This window comes from Mastigoproctus giganteus, chromosome 9, assembly GCF_048544385.1.
Source record: "Mastigoproctus giganteus isolate SK-2022 chromosome 9, ASM4854438v1, whole genome shotgun sequence".
Taxonomy (NCBI): Eukaryota; Metazoa; Arthropoda; class Arachnida; order Uropygi; family Thelyphonidae; genus Mastigoproctus; species Mastigoproctus giganteus.
The window spans coordinates 22,227,106-22,248,940 of record NC_143583.1 but is presented as its reverse complement, the minus strand read 5'-3'; the positions used below and the strand labels follow the sequence as shown (position 1 = coordinate 22,248,940).

The window sequence follows — 21,835 nt, the reverse complement described above, 5'->3', positions numbered from 1 at the left end:
CAATAATACACCTAATTCTGTTTTTGCACGAACTTTGTTTACACGAATTTGATTTAGCACGAATTCAAAATAAAAATTTCATTCTCTTTTTACGCGAGTCATTTTGATTTAACACGATTTCGATTAATTTTTTTTTGCCTAAATTCTAAGAAAATTTTTTTTTTAATTTGTGGCATATTAGTATCATTTCTATTTTACACGCACCAATAGATTGGATAACAGCTAGTGTGTGTGCGTTTTGAAACGCATGCTTTTTTTTACCAATGTGTACGTCTAGATATCTATGAATCGTCAACGTTTTTATTGAATTTGGTGCACATCTACGGTATTTGTGCATTGTACCTTCGGAAGACATTTAGTAGTACGCTCTATTTCAAAGTGAAAGAATCTTTAGTGAAATTTGTGCACATAAAAATTTATTAATTTTGCCGATAGTCAATAAATTGTAAGTTTACAAATTTTTCATACATTTTTTTATTAATTATAACTGAGATATTTTTCGGTAGCCCTTATATAATGTCGAATAATTCGCCTATTACCAAAATGAAAAGGAAAGCGATTTCTTTGGAACTTAAAATTCAAATTTTAGATCGTTTTGCAACTGGACAAGGGGCTACGTCTGTACGAAAGCATTTTGGTGTACATGAAGCTACCGTAAGAACTATTAAGAAAAATGACGCTGCATTAGGAAGTCGGTATGTTCTGGAACAAAAGTAAGTGTTAATTCATCATCATATACAAGAGATATTGTCAAGGAAAAAATGGAAAAGGCTCTGGTAATATGGATAGAAGACCAGTCACAAAAAAAAGTACCAGTAGATGGAAATGCCATCAAGCAAACAGCACTAAGAATTTACAGACAGATTAAAGAAAAGGAGCCAAGCACTTCATCTCAATTAAACAGAAAGTATGAATTTTCTGCGAGTACAGGTTGGATGACAGGGTTTCTTAAAAGGAATACTCTTCATAATATAAAAATTAAAGGTGAAACTGCATCTGCAGATGAATGCTGCTAAAGTATTCTCGCAGGAACTTGCAAAAATTATTGAAGATGGAGGATTCACTCCTGATCAAGTGTGGAATGCATATGAAACTGGTTTCTTCTGGAAACGAATGCCGAACAGAACGTATGTAGCCAAATCGCAGAAAACTGCTGGTGGTTTTAAGGTAGCTAAGGATCGTGTGACCTTATGATTTTCCTCTAACGCTTCAGGAGATCGTATGTTGAAACCACTGCTGGTAAATCGAGCCCTAAACCCACGTTCAATGAAAGGTGTAGATATCAATAAACTGCCTGTTCACTGGATGGCAAACAAGAAGGCCTGGGTGACTACTGCTATCTTTATAGAATGGTTCAACAAATGTTTCGTCCCAGAAGTCAGACGTTATATGAATTTGAAAGGTCTCGAATTTAAAGTTCTTCTGATTCTTGATAATGCACCCAGCCATCCTGTCTTGGAACACCCAAACGTACAAATTTTATTTCTGCCACCTAATACTACATCTTTGATACAACCGGTAGACCAAGGTATAATTGCGACAATTAAAACATACTACGTAAAACGAACATTCCAACACGTTTTGGACAAACTGAATGATGAAACACTAACAGTCATTAATGTGTGGAAGAAATTCTCAATTATGGATTGTATCAATCAAGTTGGATTAGCGTTAACTGAATTAAAACCAGCAACTTTAAATGCGTGTTGGAAAGCGGTTTGGCCACAATGTGTAAAAAGCAAAGATCCCATCATCCTTAATACGACCGCATTTCCCAACATCATTACAATGACACACAAAATTGGTGGAGAAGGATTCGATGATCTATCGTTTGAAGATATTGATGAATTGTTAACCGACAAAGCCATCATCCTTAATACGACCGCATTTCCCAACATCATTACAATGTCACACAAAATTGGTGGAGAAGGATTCGATGATCTATCGTTTGAAGATATTGATGAATTGTTAACCGACAAAGCCCTAAGTGAAGATGAAATATTAGAGATTGTCCTTGGGATTCCTTATCCCACAGAACGTAGTGATAATGAAGAAAATGATCCTGTTCTAAATGCAGATTTAATAAAATAAGGTCTGGAACTGGCCAGAAAATTAGGTAATCATTTTGTCAAACATGACCCTAATGAGGAACGCGCTGAGAAGTTTCAACTTGAACTGAAATTGTTGACAGCCTCTTACAGAGAATTATATAACGGCCTAACCAAAACACGAACACAACGATTAATAACTGAATTCGTTCGTAAAACCGGTGAAACATCAGCACCAGAGGAGACTCGTGCTGATTTTGCTCAAGAGATCACAGAAAGAATTTCATTACTAGAGGAAGAAGACGATGTCCACAACATTTCTAGTGATAGCAGTGATATTCCAGTCGTACGCAAACGTACGCGCCATTTATTATCAGAAAGTGAAAATGAATAAAATTTTTTTATGTGTAAAACAGATTTTTTTTGTTCATGAAGAATTAATTTCATATGCATACAAATTTACTTTAATACATTTTCATTACATATTATTACATGTGTATTTTGTTGAAATAAAATAATAAGCTTAAAAAGAATATTTTTATGTGTTTTTTCAAAAATTATTTTTACTGATTTTTTAGATCCGGAACCAATCTTCTTTTCTTCCATAAATACAATGTATTTTTTTACACGTATTTTTCAGGAACGTATCTATCGTGTAAAAACAGAATTAGGTGTACTAGTATTTCTCAGTAGGTATGTTATTCATCACTTCCTTCTGAATCTTATGAGCCATCGATATCTGCATCTGAATCAATATCAGGGTCTACTTCACGTTCAGGGTCAGATTTTTCTGAGCCGTCATTATCTTCATTATCCCATAATATATCACCTTCTGAGCCATCGAGAGCATTGGTGATGCAACATTTTTTAAATGAGTGCTTGACTATTATTTCTGAGATTAGCTTCCAAGCTGTTGATGCCCATTCTGCCAATTTTGATGCTGGCGCTTTCTTAATTTTTCCAGAAGGTGTCGGCGGAAGGTTGTCGGTCAACAGCCAGAATTCATATTCCTTTCTCAAGTAATCTTTAAATGGTTTGTTGGCTGAAACGTCGAGTGGCTGCAGTTGGCTAGTCATGCCACCAGGAATCACAACCAAGTCACCACGTTTTTGCATGATTTTATTTTTGACCCGTTCGGACAAATGTCCACGAAAAGCATCAAGTACTAGCATGCTGAGTGGGTTACGAAGACTTCCAAGACGTCTATTCCACACATTTAGCCAGTCTTCCATAAGCTCTGCCGACATCCATCTATTTTTTTGTGCATGCACAATAACATGTTTGGGGAAAATTTTATTCTTCGGTATGGTTTTTCGATTTAAAATTAAATATGGTGGCAACTTTCGACCATCAGTGGTGATACGCTGCTTTTTGTAGCCCATGCTTATAATCTTGATTTCTTTAGCGCCTTTAGCGTTGATGGTGTAATTTTGAGGCATATCGAAGAAGACCGGGGTTTCATCAGCATTTCCAATTTGACTAAACTCGTAGTTTCTTTTTTTTCTTAATTTCATCACCTGTCACTGAAAGTTAATCAGCTTCTGTTGAAAGTCTGCAGGAATTTTTTGACAGATGTTCGGCACCTTAACGATAATTCACTACGATGCATGAATCTGTCACACCAGCCGCGACTGTCTTTAAAAATTATTTTCTCTATTCCGAGGGACTTGGCAATTTCTCCAGCTTTCAATTGCATGATTGTCGAGTGATGGATAATCCTTTTACGCATCTCCGTTACAAAACATATCACAGCTTCATCCACTTCTGGAAACCTTCCTTTCTTAAACACTTGGTTGTTGCTTTACACGAAAATATAGAATTGCAATCATTTCTCCAACGACGAACATTTACGTCACTAATGTCGACCTGCAGCTCTCTTTCCATGTTCTTTTGCATACACAATAACTTTTCGTTTCAATGCAGCTTCATAGTGCAATCTTTTTGACATTTTAATGTGCAATAAGGGATCAAAATTAACGAAATACAGTAACTCCACTTACATACTTTCAAAGATACAAATAAAACTTTGTAGTTTTCGCTGAGTGAGCTCCACTATAATGAAATAATGGTGGCTTCACATTTCAAAAGCACGTGAAATCACCCACGACACTTTATTATCCATTGGAATTGGAGAATGCGATAACGGTCAAACTTGGAGATGGGGTTTCCACATAAAAACAAAATGTGTGGTGCTGTGCAAAACGTGGGAAAATTCGAAAAAAAAACTGTGATTGTAAGACTCCATCGATTCTAGGATGCACCCCGTTTTTAGAGATGTTCATAGGGGGGAAAAAGTGTCTTAGAATTGAAGAAATACAGTATGTTTATTTGTGATTTGTCTTAATCTTTCAGTAAGTGCTGCTATCTTTTCTCTTGTTTCAAGTAATTGTACAACAGTTTATATTTTAACTGCAATTTTATAATTTTTTAACTATAATTTTATACTTTGTCTGTAGTGTTTTTTTTAGTTTTCAATTGATTTAATAAAAGTTTTGTTTCTTTAAAATAAAAGATGTGAAAAACTCAGCATTTTTTGAATAGTTAAAATTTTATTATTTAAGAATAAAAAATTACATAAGTTAATCCATTAAGAAAAGGTGAAATATTGGTATTCTCCAAACAGAATTTTAAAAAAGACCAAAAAGTTTCAAAAAGTATAAAGATGGTTGGGTATCTATCAGGTGCTATGCCACCATTTTTGTTACAATTTAGTGTGCCCCCACTGGCAGGTTAAAAATGAGTGTTGTTATATTTTGTTTCGGTGTAGAGTTATGCTTTGTCAGTAGAGCATACAGTGTTATGAATGGCCTATAAGCTTAGTAATTTTTATTGTTCAAACAGTAATTATAATAAGCAGTTTCACTCAAAATATTTGCTTGTTGAAATTGTTGTCTTATTGATATTTTATACAGGTTTAATTTATAGTTCTTATTTTATATATATATATATATATTTTTTTTTTTTTTTTTTTTTTCATGTCACTTTAATTTTTTGTTATTATTTAATTTCAGTATTTGCAATTCGAGAAGCTGCAACACAAAATTTAAAAAAACTGGTGGAAAAGTTTGGATCAGAATGGGCCACAAATACTGTAATTCCAAAAGTTTTGACCATGTCTCAAGATCAGAACTATTTGCATCGAATGACCTGTTTATTTTGCATTAATGTGAGTCTTGCACTTTTAGCTTTTGCCTTGTAATTTAAAAAATAGGCTGATTTTGTGATGTTCAAGTAGTATTTGGTCAGCAAAGTAGCTGAGCATTTATTTCAATAGAATAGGCCTTAAAAACAGCTTAATCCATATTAAGAATATTAGAACTTGTGTCCAGTTTTTCAGAGAATAGTATAAAAACTACAATTAGTTTTTTTGTAGTAATAGTAGTAGTAGTATTAATCCCTAACTTCACAAGCCCATCACAATGAGTGATAGCCTACAGCATTGCCTCAGTACTGATACAATGTACTAACTACTGAAACAACTCTCCGTATCACACTTCTCATGTAACAGTTATATGTTTTTAAATGATTTTTTGGCTTTGAAATGCATTGCATTATGATATCAGATCATTGAGGATGTAGTGTGGGTAAAAACACAGTTAAAATGACATGATAGCTTTTGATGTTTATTTAATCTTTATTAACCACCTTCTTACTCTTGTGGCATCCTCTTAAATAGCACACCCTGCAGATAAGGTCTCATGATCCATCTACAGTAGCCTGATAAAATAAAACCCTCTCAGGTTATGTTATATCTAATATGACATGATTTTAGAGTTCTCCCTCCACCCATTTTCTAAAGAAATTATAGGATGGTTTTGTTCAAAAGAGATTGTGACCATTATGATTGGTTACTATGGGGGCATTACCAAAAAACTTCATGCAGTTTTGGCATCATTTATTTTGATTTTAGCAAAGCTTTTAGTACAACTCTATATGCTCTTGTGAGTAGCAGTTAGTATAATTACTGTCCTCCCCACATCAGATGGAAAAGACCTGAGTTTGAATCCCTTCAAGGAAGTGAGGAATTTTTATGGGTCTTTCACAACATGGCGGAGTTAGTCAGTCTCAGATGAGGGTAATATGGTTTTTCACCAGTGTAGAGCAAATCGACCACAGAGCACATTATATACAGCACAATATAGCCTAAGTTGTTGATGTGTCTACAATGCAACAACAATCAACACTCCATATAATGACCTTTATATAAACTGAAGCAGTATGAAAGTAGAGTATGACAAAGTAATAGAAGACAGATGTTATAAGTGACTAGCTCTTCACAGATTAGTATCGCATTTGAAATCACACAAAGTTCAATTCTTGTCATTTTCTCCTGAATATTGTGTAGAGGTTTAGAACCCTCATTTTATGAAGGATGTGGATATGTTAGAAAGGATACATCAGAGAAGAGTAACACGATTAGTTATGAGCACAAAGGAGCACTGTGTGAGCCCTTAGAAAGACCAGACATCTGTGCAGTGACATGAGCTATTTAAGATATTTAAAAGTACTTATAAAAGGGTTAAATGTACTAATTATCATGAGTGTCATTTTTTCCCTTTTTCAGATGATATACACAGTGTTATCAGTTTAAATCAGCAAAGGTTACAGAGTAGATGTGAGAAATTTTGACTTCAGCAAAAGAGTAATTTACTGTTAGAATAAACCTCAGGCTTGTGGAGATTGCAAAAGAAAATTTAAAAAAAAAAAAAAAAAAAAAAAAAAAAGTGTTCTATTTTATACTCTGGCAGGACCACAAGATCAGAGGACTTTACGATTAATTTTCAACGATGAAAAAATGTCATTAACCCTATTTAGCAGTCATATTGGCTTGAATCATGCCCACTCAAACATGTGTTGTGTGCACTCTCATGCTTAACCACTCATGTACCATGGAGTTTTTTTTTTTTTTTTTTGCCTCTCCTGGTTGATGGTACAGGATCTTTCTTGTTTGTATCACTTTGCCAATACAGTAAACCCCTGCTATTCGCGGGGGTTATTCCCGAGAAATGCCGCAAATATTGAGTTATGGCTCCCATAGTAATAAAGGGGTTCCATTCCAAAGTATGAAATATATAAGAAAAACTAGTCTAACATTTTGTCTATGTATGTATTATATGTACCTTCATAATATGTACATAGACAGTACATAGTGAAATGCAAGCATAAGGCATCGAAATGAAAAGAAACAATTTAATATTAAATGTAATATTTATTAGAAATTTCAAACAAATCTTTCAAACCAGCGCCTTTGCTAGCTAAAAAATTTATCCCACCAGTGCTATCACCAGTTTCGCTAAAGTGTTGATAAAGGAGTTTTGCCCTTTCACGAATGATGAGTGAACTTAACAGAATTTTATTTTGAGTTTGGTCTTCTATCCACAGATTTAAAACCTTTTCCATTTTTTCTAATTTAACATCACGAGTTACAGAGCAAATTTTTGAAGCAATTAGTGCATTTTCACGGACACTAGGGCGGATTTTTTCTTCTGATTTTTTGATTGATCGTACCATTGACTCATTGATTTTATAATGTTTTGCTACTGAGAAGACACTTTCACCATTAGAAATTTTGTCTAATAACTGAATTTTATGTGCTAATGTCATCACCTTTGATCTTTTCACATTTCCCTTGTTATTCGTAGCCATATTTTTGTGCGCGTTAGAAAGAACTTGTCCACAATAAAGTCACTTTCTTCCGTTAACACACTCGAAAAAGTCTGTTTTACACTGCAGAACAGTAGATTTATCACTTTTGTAAGCTTGAATAAATATATAAATTTATAAGCATATAAATTAAAAGCAAACGATGAAACCTTCCATGACAAGTGCATAACACATACTGAACAAGGATTAGCGAGAAACATCCATGCTCGCAATTTTGTCACCCCTTTCTCCCCCCCGGGAAAGATAATTTTAGCCACACCCATGTTTTTTTATGGCGGAAAATGTTTACAGCGCTTTAAAATTCACATTTTTTAGGTTTCATTTTATATTAAATCAGAGACCGCGAATACAGATACCGCGAAAAGCGGGGGTTTACTGTACTAAGATCAGAATGGTTCTGGTTTCTCGTGTTCTGACGCTGTAACAAGTTACCTTAGTGTTATATTATATTAACATCAGTGCTTTCAACAGAAAGCTTGTCTTCATAACTGGTTTTTTTTTTTGTTTTTTTTTTAAATGAAGTCTTATTTATTTATTTTTTATTTTTATTTTTTTTTCTTCTTCTGATGTCTAGAATGCGAATGTAGTGAGCATCTTAATTTTATTAATTCATCAGTGATATCATCCTGGATTATGACAGATGCTTTCTGGTCTGTCGGACCCCAATTTTCTAAAAGGGTTTTTATATATATATATATATATATATATATATATATATCTATGGTAGACCTTTCACTAATGGATTATAACACTTTTGCAACACAAAAACGTAATCATAAAATATAAAAGTTTCACTTTTATATTTTATGATTACGTTTTTGCCTTCCATTTCAAGTTTTTAAAGCTGTTAAACCCATGGAAATTCAAACTTCCACTTGCACACGTATTAATGTCTTAATGAAATAAATAAATCATAACAATAATTGAAACAAGAAACCATTTTATATAATAATTCAAATATAAAACAAACAATATTGAACTTAGGATTGGTACACCACAGAAGAAAAAGAAAGTATAAGAAAAAAATAATAACCCAAACAGGGATGCTTCATCTATCAGCACATTTCACACTACATAAACCAAAAAATTATGACTTGGAAACAGTACTTAAGTAAGAGTGCTTGTAAATTTAGGGAGGTGGGGAAGGAACAGCCTCTGATCCTGCACCAGCGATTAATGCATGATAAATTTTAAAAAATAAAAACTTGTTTATACTTTGGTCCAACCACTAGGTCAGACAAGTTAATAATTGATCATTTTGATAATGAATACAATCGTAATCATTAATCATATTTAGCAATCACAGGAGCTTGAACATGTTCCCCTCAACTGGATGTGTAGTGCACTCTCCCAACTTGACCACTTGGCTTCAATAGGCCTGTTGGTTGAGGCATCACCCCTGCCAGGTTAATATAAGTGAATATAAAAATTAAAGTCAATATTAAATGTATCTAATTACTAAATAAATATAAGGATATTTCATTTTTAATAAAATGCTTAGAAAATAAGGTGATAATAATCTTAAGAAAAGTCTGTATCATCATAAGAATATATTTCATGTTTCAGGTGCTAGCTGAAGTTTGTGGCCCAGAAATTACCATTAAAATGATGTTGCCAACTGTTCTCAACCTGGCAAATGATAATGTTGCTAATGTCCGTTTTAATGTTGCAAAAACATTGCAAAGAGTGGGACCAATATTGGATCAAGGGTAAGATATTTCATTCAGTATTTTATTGAATAGTAGGTGCAACAAGAAAAATGATTGGAAAAGATAATCTAGGTGATTTAAGCATGAGATCTCACATTTTTGCATGGAAAAAACATAAGACTAGCACAACTTGGCATTTCTTATTCAGACATGATGCCGAGTACTGATTAAAACTAGACTTGCCATGCCTTCTGTAACAAATGGTCTCCTCCACCAACTAATATTACTTTCCCTGCATTTCTTAATACCATTAAGAAAAAATTGGTATTAATACCATTAATACCAATCGATACCATTAATATCTTATTGGCTTAATACCATTAAGCCAATAAGAAAAAAATTGTCATTCATAATTCCTAAATACTTGGTAAGTTTAATTTAAGAAGAAGAAGGGAGAAAGAGAGTGAGGGATTTTTTTTAGTATTTAGTGGAAGGGCTCAAAATGCTGCTCTCTGCAATATTTAAAATTCTGGACCTGTGGGTCCAGAAAAGAAAAACATGTAATATATGCTTGTTGGCTACAGATGTTTATGTGGTTGAATTATGTAATTTTACTATGTAGCAGACTAATATGAAAAGTTTGTCACCAAATGTGGCAATTCAATAGTTGCTCAAGTTCCTGCACCATATAAAAAGAATTAGTGCATAGTGTTAGGGTCAGGCACCTCCTGTTGTTTCCCACATCTGCGTCTTATGTACACTATGAAGAAATACAGTACTACTGTAAATTTCAGAAAAGTGTTCTAGGTTGAATGTGTAGTGTTGTGCTGAGTTCTGTTGTTGTGTTTTGGCATTTGGCCACAGAAGCCCCTTGTAGGACCCCACATTGCCTGCACACACTGCTAGGAGGTAGTCAGGCAGCCCATTATTCTCTGGCTTGTCTCTGCCAGGGTCACCTGAGCTTCCTGGATGGGGACAAAAAAAAAGTAGTAAAGTCAGAGTGTGGGAAGCAAAGCAGTCTAGAAAGGGAGGGAAAGTAAGAAGTATTAGGGATGTAGAGGAAGGTATCCCCAAGGAAGATGAAGAGGACTCCATCAGGCAAGTTGGGTATATGGATAGGTAAGCAGAGTGGATCAGGCTAGTTTGCCTGGGATTCACTTGGCAAGCAGGCTAGTGGCAGAACAAGTCCATTAGATTCTCCAGGATGCACATCTGGTCTTCTAAATTTGTATCCTTCCTGTTAGAGTTTAAGTAAGGATTTCTTATCACGTCATTAGGTGGGAAGATGTTGATGGTCTTGAGAAAAGGATCTTCTCCTCTTGGGCAAAGTGTGTGAAGACTTTATATTCTTCGTTGCTATCTAGGAGATGATGTTCCTGGTCCTTTGGGAGTGAGGTCAATCTTGTAATCGTTTGACTTCGTAGATCTTCATACAGAGGAGGACAGCCATGCATCAGATGTGACCAGCCCTTCAGAGCCCCACAAAGGCACTACGGATCCTTGGTGATTCCAAAGGGCATTAATTTGTCTTTAATTGAGCCATATCGTGTCAGAAGGAATGTTGTATACAGGCTGAGGGAAATTCATGTTGGAGATTTATGGTAGACCTTGTCTATATAGGGAACAAATTTCTTTGTTATTTCCCCTTTGGTGGGAGTTCATCAATCTTATCTGTGGGGCCCTTCTGCAAGTGGGAGGTAAGTTGTCTTAATTTAAGTAGTAAGTACATTTCTCAATTACATGGTATATCTGTTTCTGAAAATTGCTGCATAAATTAAGAGCTAATTTCCCATAATAAATAACTGAAAAGGTATCTGCTTGGTTTTTGCACATTTGTGCAAAGACCGAGCTGATGCACACTGTTGAACTGCCCAAATCATAGACAGTTATAGTTGTTTATTCATGTAAAATATATTGGGTAGTATACCAAAAATTATTTTTATACAGTAATTTTTAAAAGCACATCAGTTGCATAGAGAATGAAGTATAGTACTTAGCTATTTTGCATCAGAAGCTCTGTTCTTATTAGATGCTTTTATTTTATGGATTATTTTTCGAGGAATTTTCCAAATTCCTCAAAAATTTATTACAGGTCGTGTATGTGGTGCAGGAATCCATTCACTAAAGAGTTAATAATTTGATGGGAGGGAGGAATCTACAAGAAATCTCTAAACCTGTTCAACTGCTTATAAAATGTTTGGGGGGCAATGCCATCATTGTTATGGCTGTTGATAATAGGTAGATTATCAACAGGTATTATTTGAAGTGTGCATGCACACACACCAAAGTTATGTCCACTGAAGGGGACATACACATCTTCTTTGGCCCTCTTCAGTGGACATTAATTAAAATAGAAACTTGCATTATTTACATTAGGCTGAACTTTAAATAAAAATTAAGTTGTAATTAAAGCTGAAATTAAAAATTTTAAGCTTTAAATAGTGATCAGGTAGGGAAGAACATCCTGTTGACTACCGTGACTAGAAGTGAACAGTCCTTGGAAATCTGGGTTCATATGTAGTTCTACAAGGGAAGACAAAGGAATATGGCTGAGCTCTGGTAACATTCCATAATACGAGCTGCCTGACATTTCCCACATCATGGGAGCTGATGTCAGGACTAGTTCTGGTTCTGCTAGTTTATTATGTGCTGGCTGCTGACTGTGCTGATGGATCTTCTGGGAATGGCATTCTGCGAGGAAGAAGTAATAACTTTGCTCTTGTTCTGTTTATTTTTTTGTGAATGATTGGTCTGTACATGGAAGGATCCATAAAATTCAGATGACATGCAAAAGCTGCACATCTTCTGAAAATGATTTCAACTCGTTTTGATTGGTTATACTCTTATCAGTATTAGATACATAGAATTGAGGATACATAGAATCTTATCAGATTCTATGTATCCTCAAACCAGGATATCACTTATGAAGAACTAAATAATTTAGCTATGCTGCTTCAGCCCTTATATATTGTGGGAGAAGAAACTTTCCATATTAGAAAAATACTACATCCCCCACAGAGACTGCATTGGATCATGTTGCACATCAGTTAACTCAATCTGCCAAATTAGCAATACCAGTGACATCTACACAATTCCTCATGAATCTGAAAACATGATAAATTAAAAATATAGCAAAGAAAAATTTAAAAATTGAGCACAGGGTAACTTTGCCTCCTACCAGCCTTCCTAATAAATACAAAAAGTATAAGCAGAAGCCAAGATAAAAAGGTTTTCCCATTATGCATAATGTCTGTTTATTCTGAGAACAGTTCAATATGCTTTTCATTGGCAGTTGTAAGCATCAGCTTACCAAAAATGTGAATTTTTATGTTAGTATTCTAATAAAGTAAAAGACTGAATTTGTTCAAGAAAAAAAAGTTTTTTATCCAGTATTTAAGAATGCAGATTCCCAAAATTTCTATTCTGGGAATCTGTATTTTATAGAAAATTAGGTCAACACGAATGTACTTTTTACACAGTGTTCTACCCTTATGGACATGTGCAACTCAGAAGTTAGGATTTACACAAAAACAGTTAAGGATTAGCAGGTGCATTTTCACAAAATTCATTTGTGTTTGCCAATAATTGAGTAAACCACATACAGTCGATTCCGGTTATTTGGGACACATCGGGACTAGTGCATTTTGGCCCAATTAAGCGGCTGCCCCAATTATCCGAAATTTCAAGTAAATAGTTAAAAATACAAGGGACCCCCCGCTTTACAATTGGTCCACTGTACAATCAAATCATGTTACGATGGACACACCACAGTAAAGTACCGTTCACTATACGATGTGTAGTAAGCGCCGGTCATTGTGATCACATTTGTGAATTGAATTTTAATTCTATTAAACAGCGATTATAATTAGTGAAAATAGGAGGAATATTATCCACAGGCTATAAAAGTAAAGATATATTAAGCCCAAATTTACCCTATATTATCTTACCAATTAAAAATTAAATGATACGTGAAAATCGGTATAATTAATACATACTGTAATATGTACATACTAACTAGTTGACATTTGTGGGTGGGGGTTAAAATTTAAAACAGTAAAAAGATAAGCAATCAATAACAAAGAACACAGCGCACACGATGCAAGTAACACGATATGCGCAAGTGAAAACAGAGTAACAAGTTACAAAGCTTTAAAAATAGGAATGAAGAGAAGATTATGAAAATTAATTTTTTTATATGATTGAAGATTTCATGGAAGTGTAAACACATTTCATCATAATAACCCACAGAATTCCAGCTGTCAGTATTATCGCAAATTCAATAAGATCGAGTTTACTATCCGTTTATGATAGTAAACTGATAGATTGCACTAACGGATAAAACCCAATAAACAGGTGACTACTAATTGTTTTTATTATTTTATGGTTGTGACCTCAAGAAATCCAACCGAACCACATAGTATGGTTGGAGACAATCATAGGGTAATCTCCACTGCTGCGGTCTCCTGCTCCGATTAAATGGCATGTTGTCCCAATTAAGCGAAGTTAACCCTGGCTATTTTTTCGATTGGGTTCTGTTTTTTAAGATTTGCCCCAAATAAATGGCTGCCCTGATTAACTAGTGGCCCAAATAACCGGAATCCACTGTATATACGGTTGACCAGGCAAAATGCAAAAAAGGAGTCCTACACAGATGAGAAAATAAAGTTTGTATTTGTAATATAAATATATATAAATGGAATAAATTTTATATATATATATATATATATCCAATATTTTTAATTAAATAAAATAAAACATAAGCCAGTAGTATGGCAAAAAATGTAGAGCGAAAATTAACATAAAAATAACCCAAATAAACAATCGAACGAAAAAAAAATGAATAGATATAAATAGTAGCCCAGAAACCCTTGTATAATTTCGATCTTTAAATCCTATTAACAAAAACTATACAAATTTTAGGATAATGCCAATTATTTATTAATTTAGCGGTACCCCCCCGAGAGGTACCAGTTCCGAAAGACGTGAAATATCACCAAAAGAGGGTTAAAGGAACTACCAAACGAAAACAATATCAAAATAAATTAAAATAAAATAGACTGACCATCATGCCCCATCACGACAGAGGACCACGAGGCCAATAATGGTCATGGAATCGCTGCACAAATCGTCGCCATGGTGAAAAGATCGAAGTACCAATTCACCCTCCCTCCTCCGATCGATCCACCAATGCAGAGGATTTGCACGGCGGTGGTCCTTATGCAGCGAAAAATAAAATATAGAACAGACAGCACTCTAGAGCAGAGCCACACCACTGGCATACTGTAAGCTGAATCAGCTTATATAGAAGAAAAAAGAAAAATAGATGGCGGCACAGGCGTTGCTAAATTAGCATATAGACACATTACTATTGAATTATTAAATGTTGACGAAAGTTAAATTATAATAAAATAAATATTTAATTAAGCATTCATTAGAGGCAGCAACTTGCAATTCCTCCATATGAAGCCGAAGGGAGAAGGGGTTATGCTATTAGTTAAGAAATACATAAAATCCAAGGAAGTGAAGCCAGTCGACATTGCTGGACAGTGCAGTGTCGAGTCAGTTTGGTGTGACATAAGCATTGGGAGATCAAAATTGAGAATAGGAGTGTGCTATAGGCCTAATGACTCTGATGAGTATAATAAAAAAACTGTAAATGGAAATAGATCGGGCCAGTAAATCAAGAGAGTCTTATAATGGGGGATTTTAATTTCCCAGATATTGACTGGAATTGTGGGTTGGTCGCTCACAACTAGCAAGGCTTTTTGTGGATTTATTGGATGATTGTTTTCTACAGCAGCATGTTTGGGAGGCAGCTAGAGGGAGAAATACTCTTGATTTCATTATTAGTAGTGATTCTTCATGCATTAAGAATCTGCAGATAAAGGAATCACTAGTTCGCAGTGATCACAGTGTGCTGAAGCAGAAATATTGTTCAAGTTTTAGGCCGAAATGGTTGTCAAATGAACTAAAGAGACATGTGGCAGAGAAGAAAAATTCATGGGATACATATAAATTACTGGGTGACATGGAAGCCTATGATAGATATAAGCTGGTCTGTAACCAAGCCACAAAGGAGGTAAGCAGGCAAAGGCAGATTACGAAAAATCTTTGGTAAAGAATGCAAAGAGTTCTTTACTTATGTAAACTCTAGAAGGAAGGGGATGAATCAGATTGGTTGACTGGATATCGATGGTTCAACTGTTGATGAGCCTGCTCAGGTAACTAAAAAACTAAATGAGTATTTTGCATCTACATTCACACATGAGGAGTTATTCGGGGAGACGAATGCCAGAGGTGAATTAAACGCTGGCAACAACTAGATGATTTTTTAATAACTGAGAGCAAAGTGGAGAAGAAATTGTTGAATATAAAGGTAAGAAAGACACCTGTGGTGAATGGGATCTATCCGGTTATATTAAAGGAGGCAGGAAAGGAAGTAATCAAACCCTTAGCCATAATTATGAGAGCTTCCTTGGACTCAGGGGAGGTACCCATGGACCAGAGATTTGCAAATGCGACCCAAATTTACAAAGGAGGATCAAAGGGCACAACAAGTAATTACAGACCTGTTAGTTTTAACCTCTTGTGTGCCAGAAAAATTAACAGAGGCACTGGTTAGAGAAACACTGCAGGATCATCTAGACAAGACTTCAGTTATAGTTTGGACACAGCGTGGTTTTGTTAAGCGGGTCTTGTCTTACCAATTTGATTGGATACTATGATGTGGTTACAAAGGAACTGGATGCAGGGAATAAGTTTGATATCATATATTTGGATCTTAGAAAGGCTTTTGATACTGTTGCACAAATTGGAGCAATGTGGCATTGGAGGCAAATTGCTGCTATGGATAAAGGGATGGTTTAGTGGGAGGTTGGCAGGGTTGTTAATGACACTAATGACAGTACACTCCTGCAACAGGATCTAGAAAAGTTGAGTAGATGGGCTGAGAGGTGGCAACTGAAGTTTATCATTGACAAATGTAAAGTACTGCATATGGGAAGCAGTAACCCCATAGTAACGTATCAACTGTGTGGTACTACACTGACAGTGGTAGAGAATGAAAAGGACCTGGGGGTAATTGTGCAGGCAGATGTGAAGTTTTCTGAGCAGTGCAGACAGTCTGCAAGGGTAGCTTGTCATGATGTCTTGTCAATGATATACAGGAATTATTTCTAGCAGGGATAAGGAGGTAATTATCCTCTTGTATAAGGCAATGATCAGGCCACACTTTGAGGCCTGAAGCCCTCATTTTAGGAAGGATGTAAAGTTGCTGTATTTAATGCAGAGAAGGGCAACAAGATTTGTGAATGGAACAAAGAGTTTTTCTTACGAAGAAAGGCTTAGGTTCTGCAAATTGCAGCTTCTGGAGACTAGGCACCTGCGAGGTGATCTCATTGAGGTATATAAAGCTTTGAATGGTTTGAGCATGCTCAATGCTGATGAGATTCTCCCTCTACTAATCGCCTGAGAGGGCATAAATTCAAATTGAGGAAAGACAGTTGTAGGATAGATGTGCAGAAGTTTGCCTTTAGCCAGCGGGTGGTTGATTGCTGGAACAAACTTCAATCTGTCATTGTAGAAGTTGATAGCTTAAATAGATTCAAGGCAGAACTAGACAAACATTTGGAGTGAGTGGGTAGGTGAAATCAGATTTTTTTTTTTTTTTTTTTTGGCTAATGCTAAATAAGCTTACTTTCTTGCATCATGTGTCTTTACTAATGCTAATAATATGTAATATTTGTTCATTTATATGATATATATTTAAAGTATATCTGTTTTCTGGTATAGTATACCCTTAATGTAGGATCTTTTATTAGATTTTTTTTATTCAACTTTTAGGACATTAGAAAGTCAGGTGAAACCATGTTTGGACAAGCTAAATAATGACAATGACATTGATGTAAGGTATTTTGCATCAGAAGCACTAAGAGGTAAAATTAAGAAAATCTTTAATTCAAGATATTTATTTTCATTAATTCTTATTTATTATTTTATGAAAAAAATTGGTATTATTGGTATTAAAAGTTTGTTATTTAATTCAAAAGCATTTAAAGAAATAACTGTTGCTCATATGCTGTATTGTGAAACTAGTGGTAAAATTTGAATTCTTAACAGTTTACAGTTACTTAAAAAAGACATCACTTATACTAATCTAAGAAACAAAAAACAAAATTCATAGCCCTTGTGAGTAGCACAGTTGGTATATCACCATCCTTCCCCCACTTGGTGGAAAAGACCTGAGTTTGAATCTTGTCAGTGATGTGAGGAATTTTTATGGGCCTTTTTCAGTGTGGCTGTGTTAGTTGGTGGAAGGCAAAGGTAGTATGCCCCCCCCCCCCTCCCCAGAAATTTGGGTTTTTCATCCAGAAAACAGCAAATCAACCATAGAAAACATGCAATTTACAGGCATTATACAGTTGGTCGTCGACTTACGACCGACTTCCGTTCTGACTGACAGGTTGTAAGTCGATCTGGTCGTATGTCGGCCATATATTTATTAACAGTATTTTTTAACCTTTCTAATCTTTTTATCATCTTTATGATTTATTTTTATAATCTTTTATTTTTCATTTTAAATACTGTAATGTTTTTATCTTTTACTTAGCGATACTGAATATACCTTCGTTTCTACGCCTAGGCTATCTCTCTCTCTCTCTATGAGGTTAAATTCAAACGTTCTCTACATTTTAATTGGTTTATTATTCATACTGTTTATAAAAAAACAAAACTACAATCTATAATTATATTGTACATAATGTACTGTAAACACAAAAATACAATCTAAAATTAATGTAAAAATTAATACAAATGAAATTTACAAAATCAATTTTCAATCTTTGCTTGTGCTGGGTTGTGCATCGTCAGGGCCATGTTCTTGGGTTGAGGTAGGAAATGTTTATTTATAGAGACATTATGCAAAGAAAATCTTTTTTTAAAAACGCTTCAACCACCCCGTACTAGCCTGAAAATCTTCTGAGTAATCGTCTCCGGCGCGTGATTTTAAACTGAAACAAACTTCTAGCCTTTGCTTGCACTGTGTGAAGGCTCATGGGTGTATTTTTTTGTATTAAATCTTCCATCCACATAAACAACAATTTCTCCATTTCATGGATGGGTTCCTGTCGTTGTTTGGTTAAAATTGTAGACTTAATAAGTGCAGAACCTTTCACAGCTTCCCGAATTCTTTCTTTGTCCTTAAGTATCGTCAATACCGTGGAATGTGATAACTTCAAGTCACATGCTATCGTATTCACTTTCTTTCCGCCTTCATACTGCTGGATAATTTTCATTTTACACTCTAAATCAATAGTTTTCCTTGACTTTTTAGCTGGCGTATATGTAGATGAAGTCATTTTCCTTTTACTAAACATTTTATGCGTATTTCAGTAGAATTTTAATTAATACACCACACGCAACAGATACTTGAAAGCGACTGGGTGTATGTGAGAGAGAGTGACTGGGTGTATGTGCCTGGTGCTGTCTTCAGGCCTCCGGTCATCGATTAATTAATTTATTATTATTATTTATTATTTTTTTTTTGTGGTCGTAAGTGCAGCCGGTCGTAAGTCGCATAGGTCGTAAGTCGACGACCAGGTGTATATGTTGAAATATGGCCTAAGTTGCTGATGTGCTTAATACCTGCAACAACCAACACCTTTTATACATTATACTAGAAAACAAAAGATGGACATCACATTTATACTATACTCAGAAACGAAAGACGAACATCACTTATACACTATATTAAAAGCCTTAGTATTTGTGATATTTCAGCATGGTATAGAGCTGTCTTTTGCAACAGAGTAAGTGCTGAAGCTAGAAGGTTTCTGAGGGAACTCTCATTCATCTTTCCTACCATCCAGGAATGGGTGGTTGTGAGGAACTATAGTCAGCATTGCCAAACAAGAATGTGGGCAGTAGAAAACTGAAACAAATGTTGAGGACTATCAAGTACCCCTACTATTCCCTCAAGAGATTCAGTGTCCTAAGTCCAGTAAGATTCAGAAGTAGTATCATAGTTTACATTTTGACACTTTCTTTGTGTAGGAATTAAATAGACACAATGAAAATTGTTTTGACACTTTAAAAACTCCAACATCCCTAATTACTAGCTATGCAAAATCATGAAGCGAAGACAGCAATTTGCCTTTACTTAATGATTTGGATGAATATGTAGTTAAGCTGGCTGTCCTGATGACTAAACATGAAACTATGTGACTTACCTTTGGTGAAGGCAAGGAGTGGTGCAACAGTGGTTGGCAGAAACAAGCCACATCCCACACACTGCTTTCCTCTCCACTTGCGCATAACACTAAGCTTTTTCCTTTGTTCGATATGGTCTATCACAAAGTTTCATCTTCTCCGGGCTGAAGTCAATCTATCTACGGCATTCAATGAACAGTGTACAGTTTTACTGTACACTGAAGCAAACTCTAATTATAGAAATCTACAGCTAGAAGCAAGCTATAATTATAGAAAATGGACGGCCAGTGATATCATCAATTGAATGAACAGTAGAGCAGTGTGGGGGGCTAAAATTTTTAGGACCCCCCAGAAATGTATGTTTTACTCTCCCAAAAAAAAAACCCACTCTTCTTTTACTTGAATCATTCCCAAATTAGTAGCACAACATAACCTAACCTTTTTTCACTAGCCAAAAATGAGTTTATTAAAAAATCCATACTTCTTTTTCTTGAATCCCCACAAAAAATAAAAAACCCACACTTGGGAATCCCACAGCTGCACAGACTAGGGGTATCAGCATAAATAAATAAAAAGAAACGTGCAATTAATATTAATATTTCCCGCTCCGAGGATAAACAGCAATGATGGCCGCCAATATTCAAAACCACAAGAAAGGAAGTGCGATATACAAATAACGATGTGAAAAGAGAACTAATAAAAGTCATATGATCAAATTAACCACAATTTTTTTTAAAAAAACAGATAAACAATAGCCATATGATCAAAAAACGAGAAAGGGAGCACGAGATGAAATAACAATCTGAAAAGAGAACTAATAAAAATCACGATAAAAAAGTGCAAGGTGCAAAAGTGAACAAGAAATAGATAAAATTATATGTACAGTGACATTAAATAATGAATTACCAATCAAAGCCAAGGACCTCCTCAACGACACAAACAGCAAGTCACTTGGTTTCACGGTTAGTCAGAAGTTCAGAACGCAACTTAACTGCATTTTAACTATGATTTCTTTCATAGATTTTTTTTTTAATTGCTTCAGGCTTGTTATTTTGTCCAACTTCCCTTAAAAGGTCAGAGCATGCATCATGCCGACTGGGCTAGCCAGGTGGGTAAAGTGCCTGCCTGGCAACCAGAAGGTCGCGGGTTCAAATCCCGCTTCGGGCTTGGATCACAGTAAAATGCAAAAACTTTGGGAGGTGCATTATGGCCATAGAAGCTGATGCGCCAACAACTAACAAGAAAAAAAAAAAATCTAATTTTAGACTCCATTATAGTTCATATACATTAATTAAATTTTTTTTCCTCTAAAAATACCTCAAATTAGTTGCGCTTAAAGAATGAAAAAAATATAAAAATGGCATTAACCAAAATTAAGTCTGTATTTTTGATGGTATGAGGAATTGAAATTATCGTTTTAAGCTAATTATTGCTACAATTAAATCATTTTCTTGGTTTAAACTACTTTTAAAATTTGTTTTTAATGCAGTGAACTGTGGCAAACTGGTTTTTGCACAATACAAATGGAAGAATTTCAGTAAATACCATATTGCTCATCTCAGGCTATTCACATTTCACTGCCAAAATACTGAAACATTAATTTTCATTTTCATGCTTTTCTTACATTTCAATGAGTGGTCCATAGGAAGCTGAATAAGTTTTATCCTTCATGTTTCAAGACAAATGGTTAATTTTGATTTTAATTGGGGGGGTTGCAAAACGTATAATAAAAATATATTAAGATCCAGCAGGGGGCAGTACGCGCCTCCGTAGCCAGGTGGGAAGGAGCAGCAGTGCGTAGCACACACTTCTTGATTAGACCAGGGTTCAAACCCGTCACCACCACCAAATACGGAGGATGCGGAAAGGTAAAGGAATGACCACCGCATATCCTGGAGCAATATGGCCTTAGTTGCTAATGCTCCTAAAAACCAAATAACAAACAAACAGCAGGGGGCAGTAGCAGTAAGCCCCCCCCCCCATCCTGCAGTTAAGACCAGGGTTTCGGTCAAATTGGAGGATTGGGAAAGGAATCACTAAAAGATATTTATGTTTTGTGATGCATATCTTAGGACTGTGCAGATTAAATACATGGTACTGTAAATGGAATATATGGAAATCTCTCTCTCTCTCTCTCTCTCTCTCTCAGCCCATGTTACCTATACAGGGTGTTTCAGTTAAACGTTTCAGAACTTCTAAGAGGGGTAGGGTACATCCTGACAACTCGAAATCATATAGCAATGTGGGGTCGGAAATGCTTTCCTGAAG

At 35.2% G+C, this 21,835-nt stretch overlaps 1 protein-coding gene across 1 annotated transcript in view; it reads left to right on the top strand.

Moving 5' to 3' along the window:
• Positions 1-21,835, top strand: part of Pp2A-29B (Protein phosphatase PP2A regulatory subunit A) — a 134,843-nt gene that overhangs the window by 106,271 nt on the left and 6,737 nt on the right. The window contains exons 12-14 of the mRNA XM_090381602.1: positions 5,060-5,214; positions 9,279-9,421; positions 17,204-17,295. Coding sequence (XP_090237728.1) covers positions 5,060-5,214; positions 9,279-9,421; positions 17,204-17,295 — 390 coding nt within the window. The remainder of the gene's footprint in view (positions 1-5,059; positions 5,215-9,278; positions 9,422-17,203; positions 17,296-21,835) is intronic.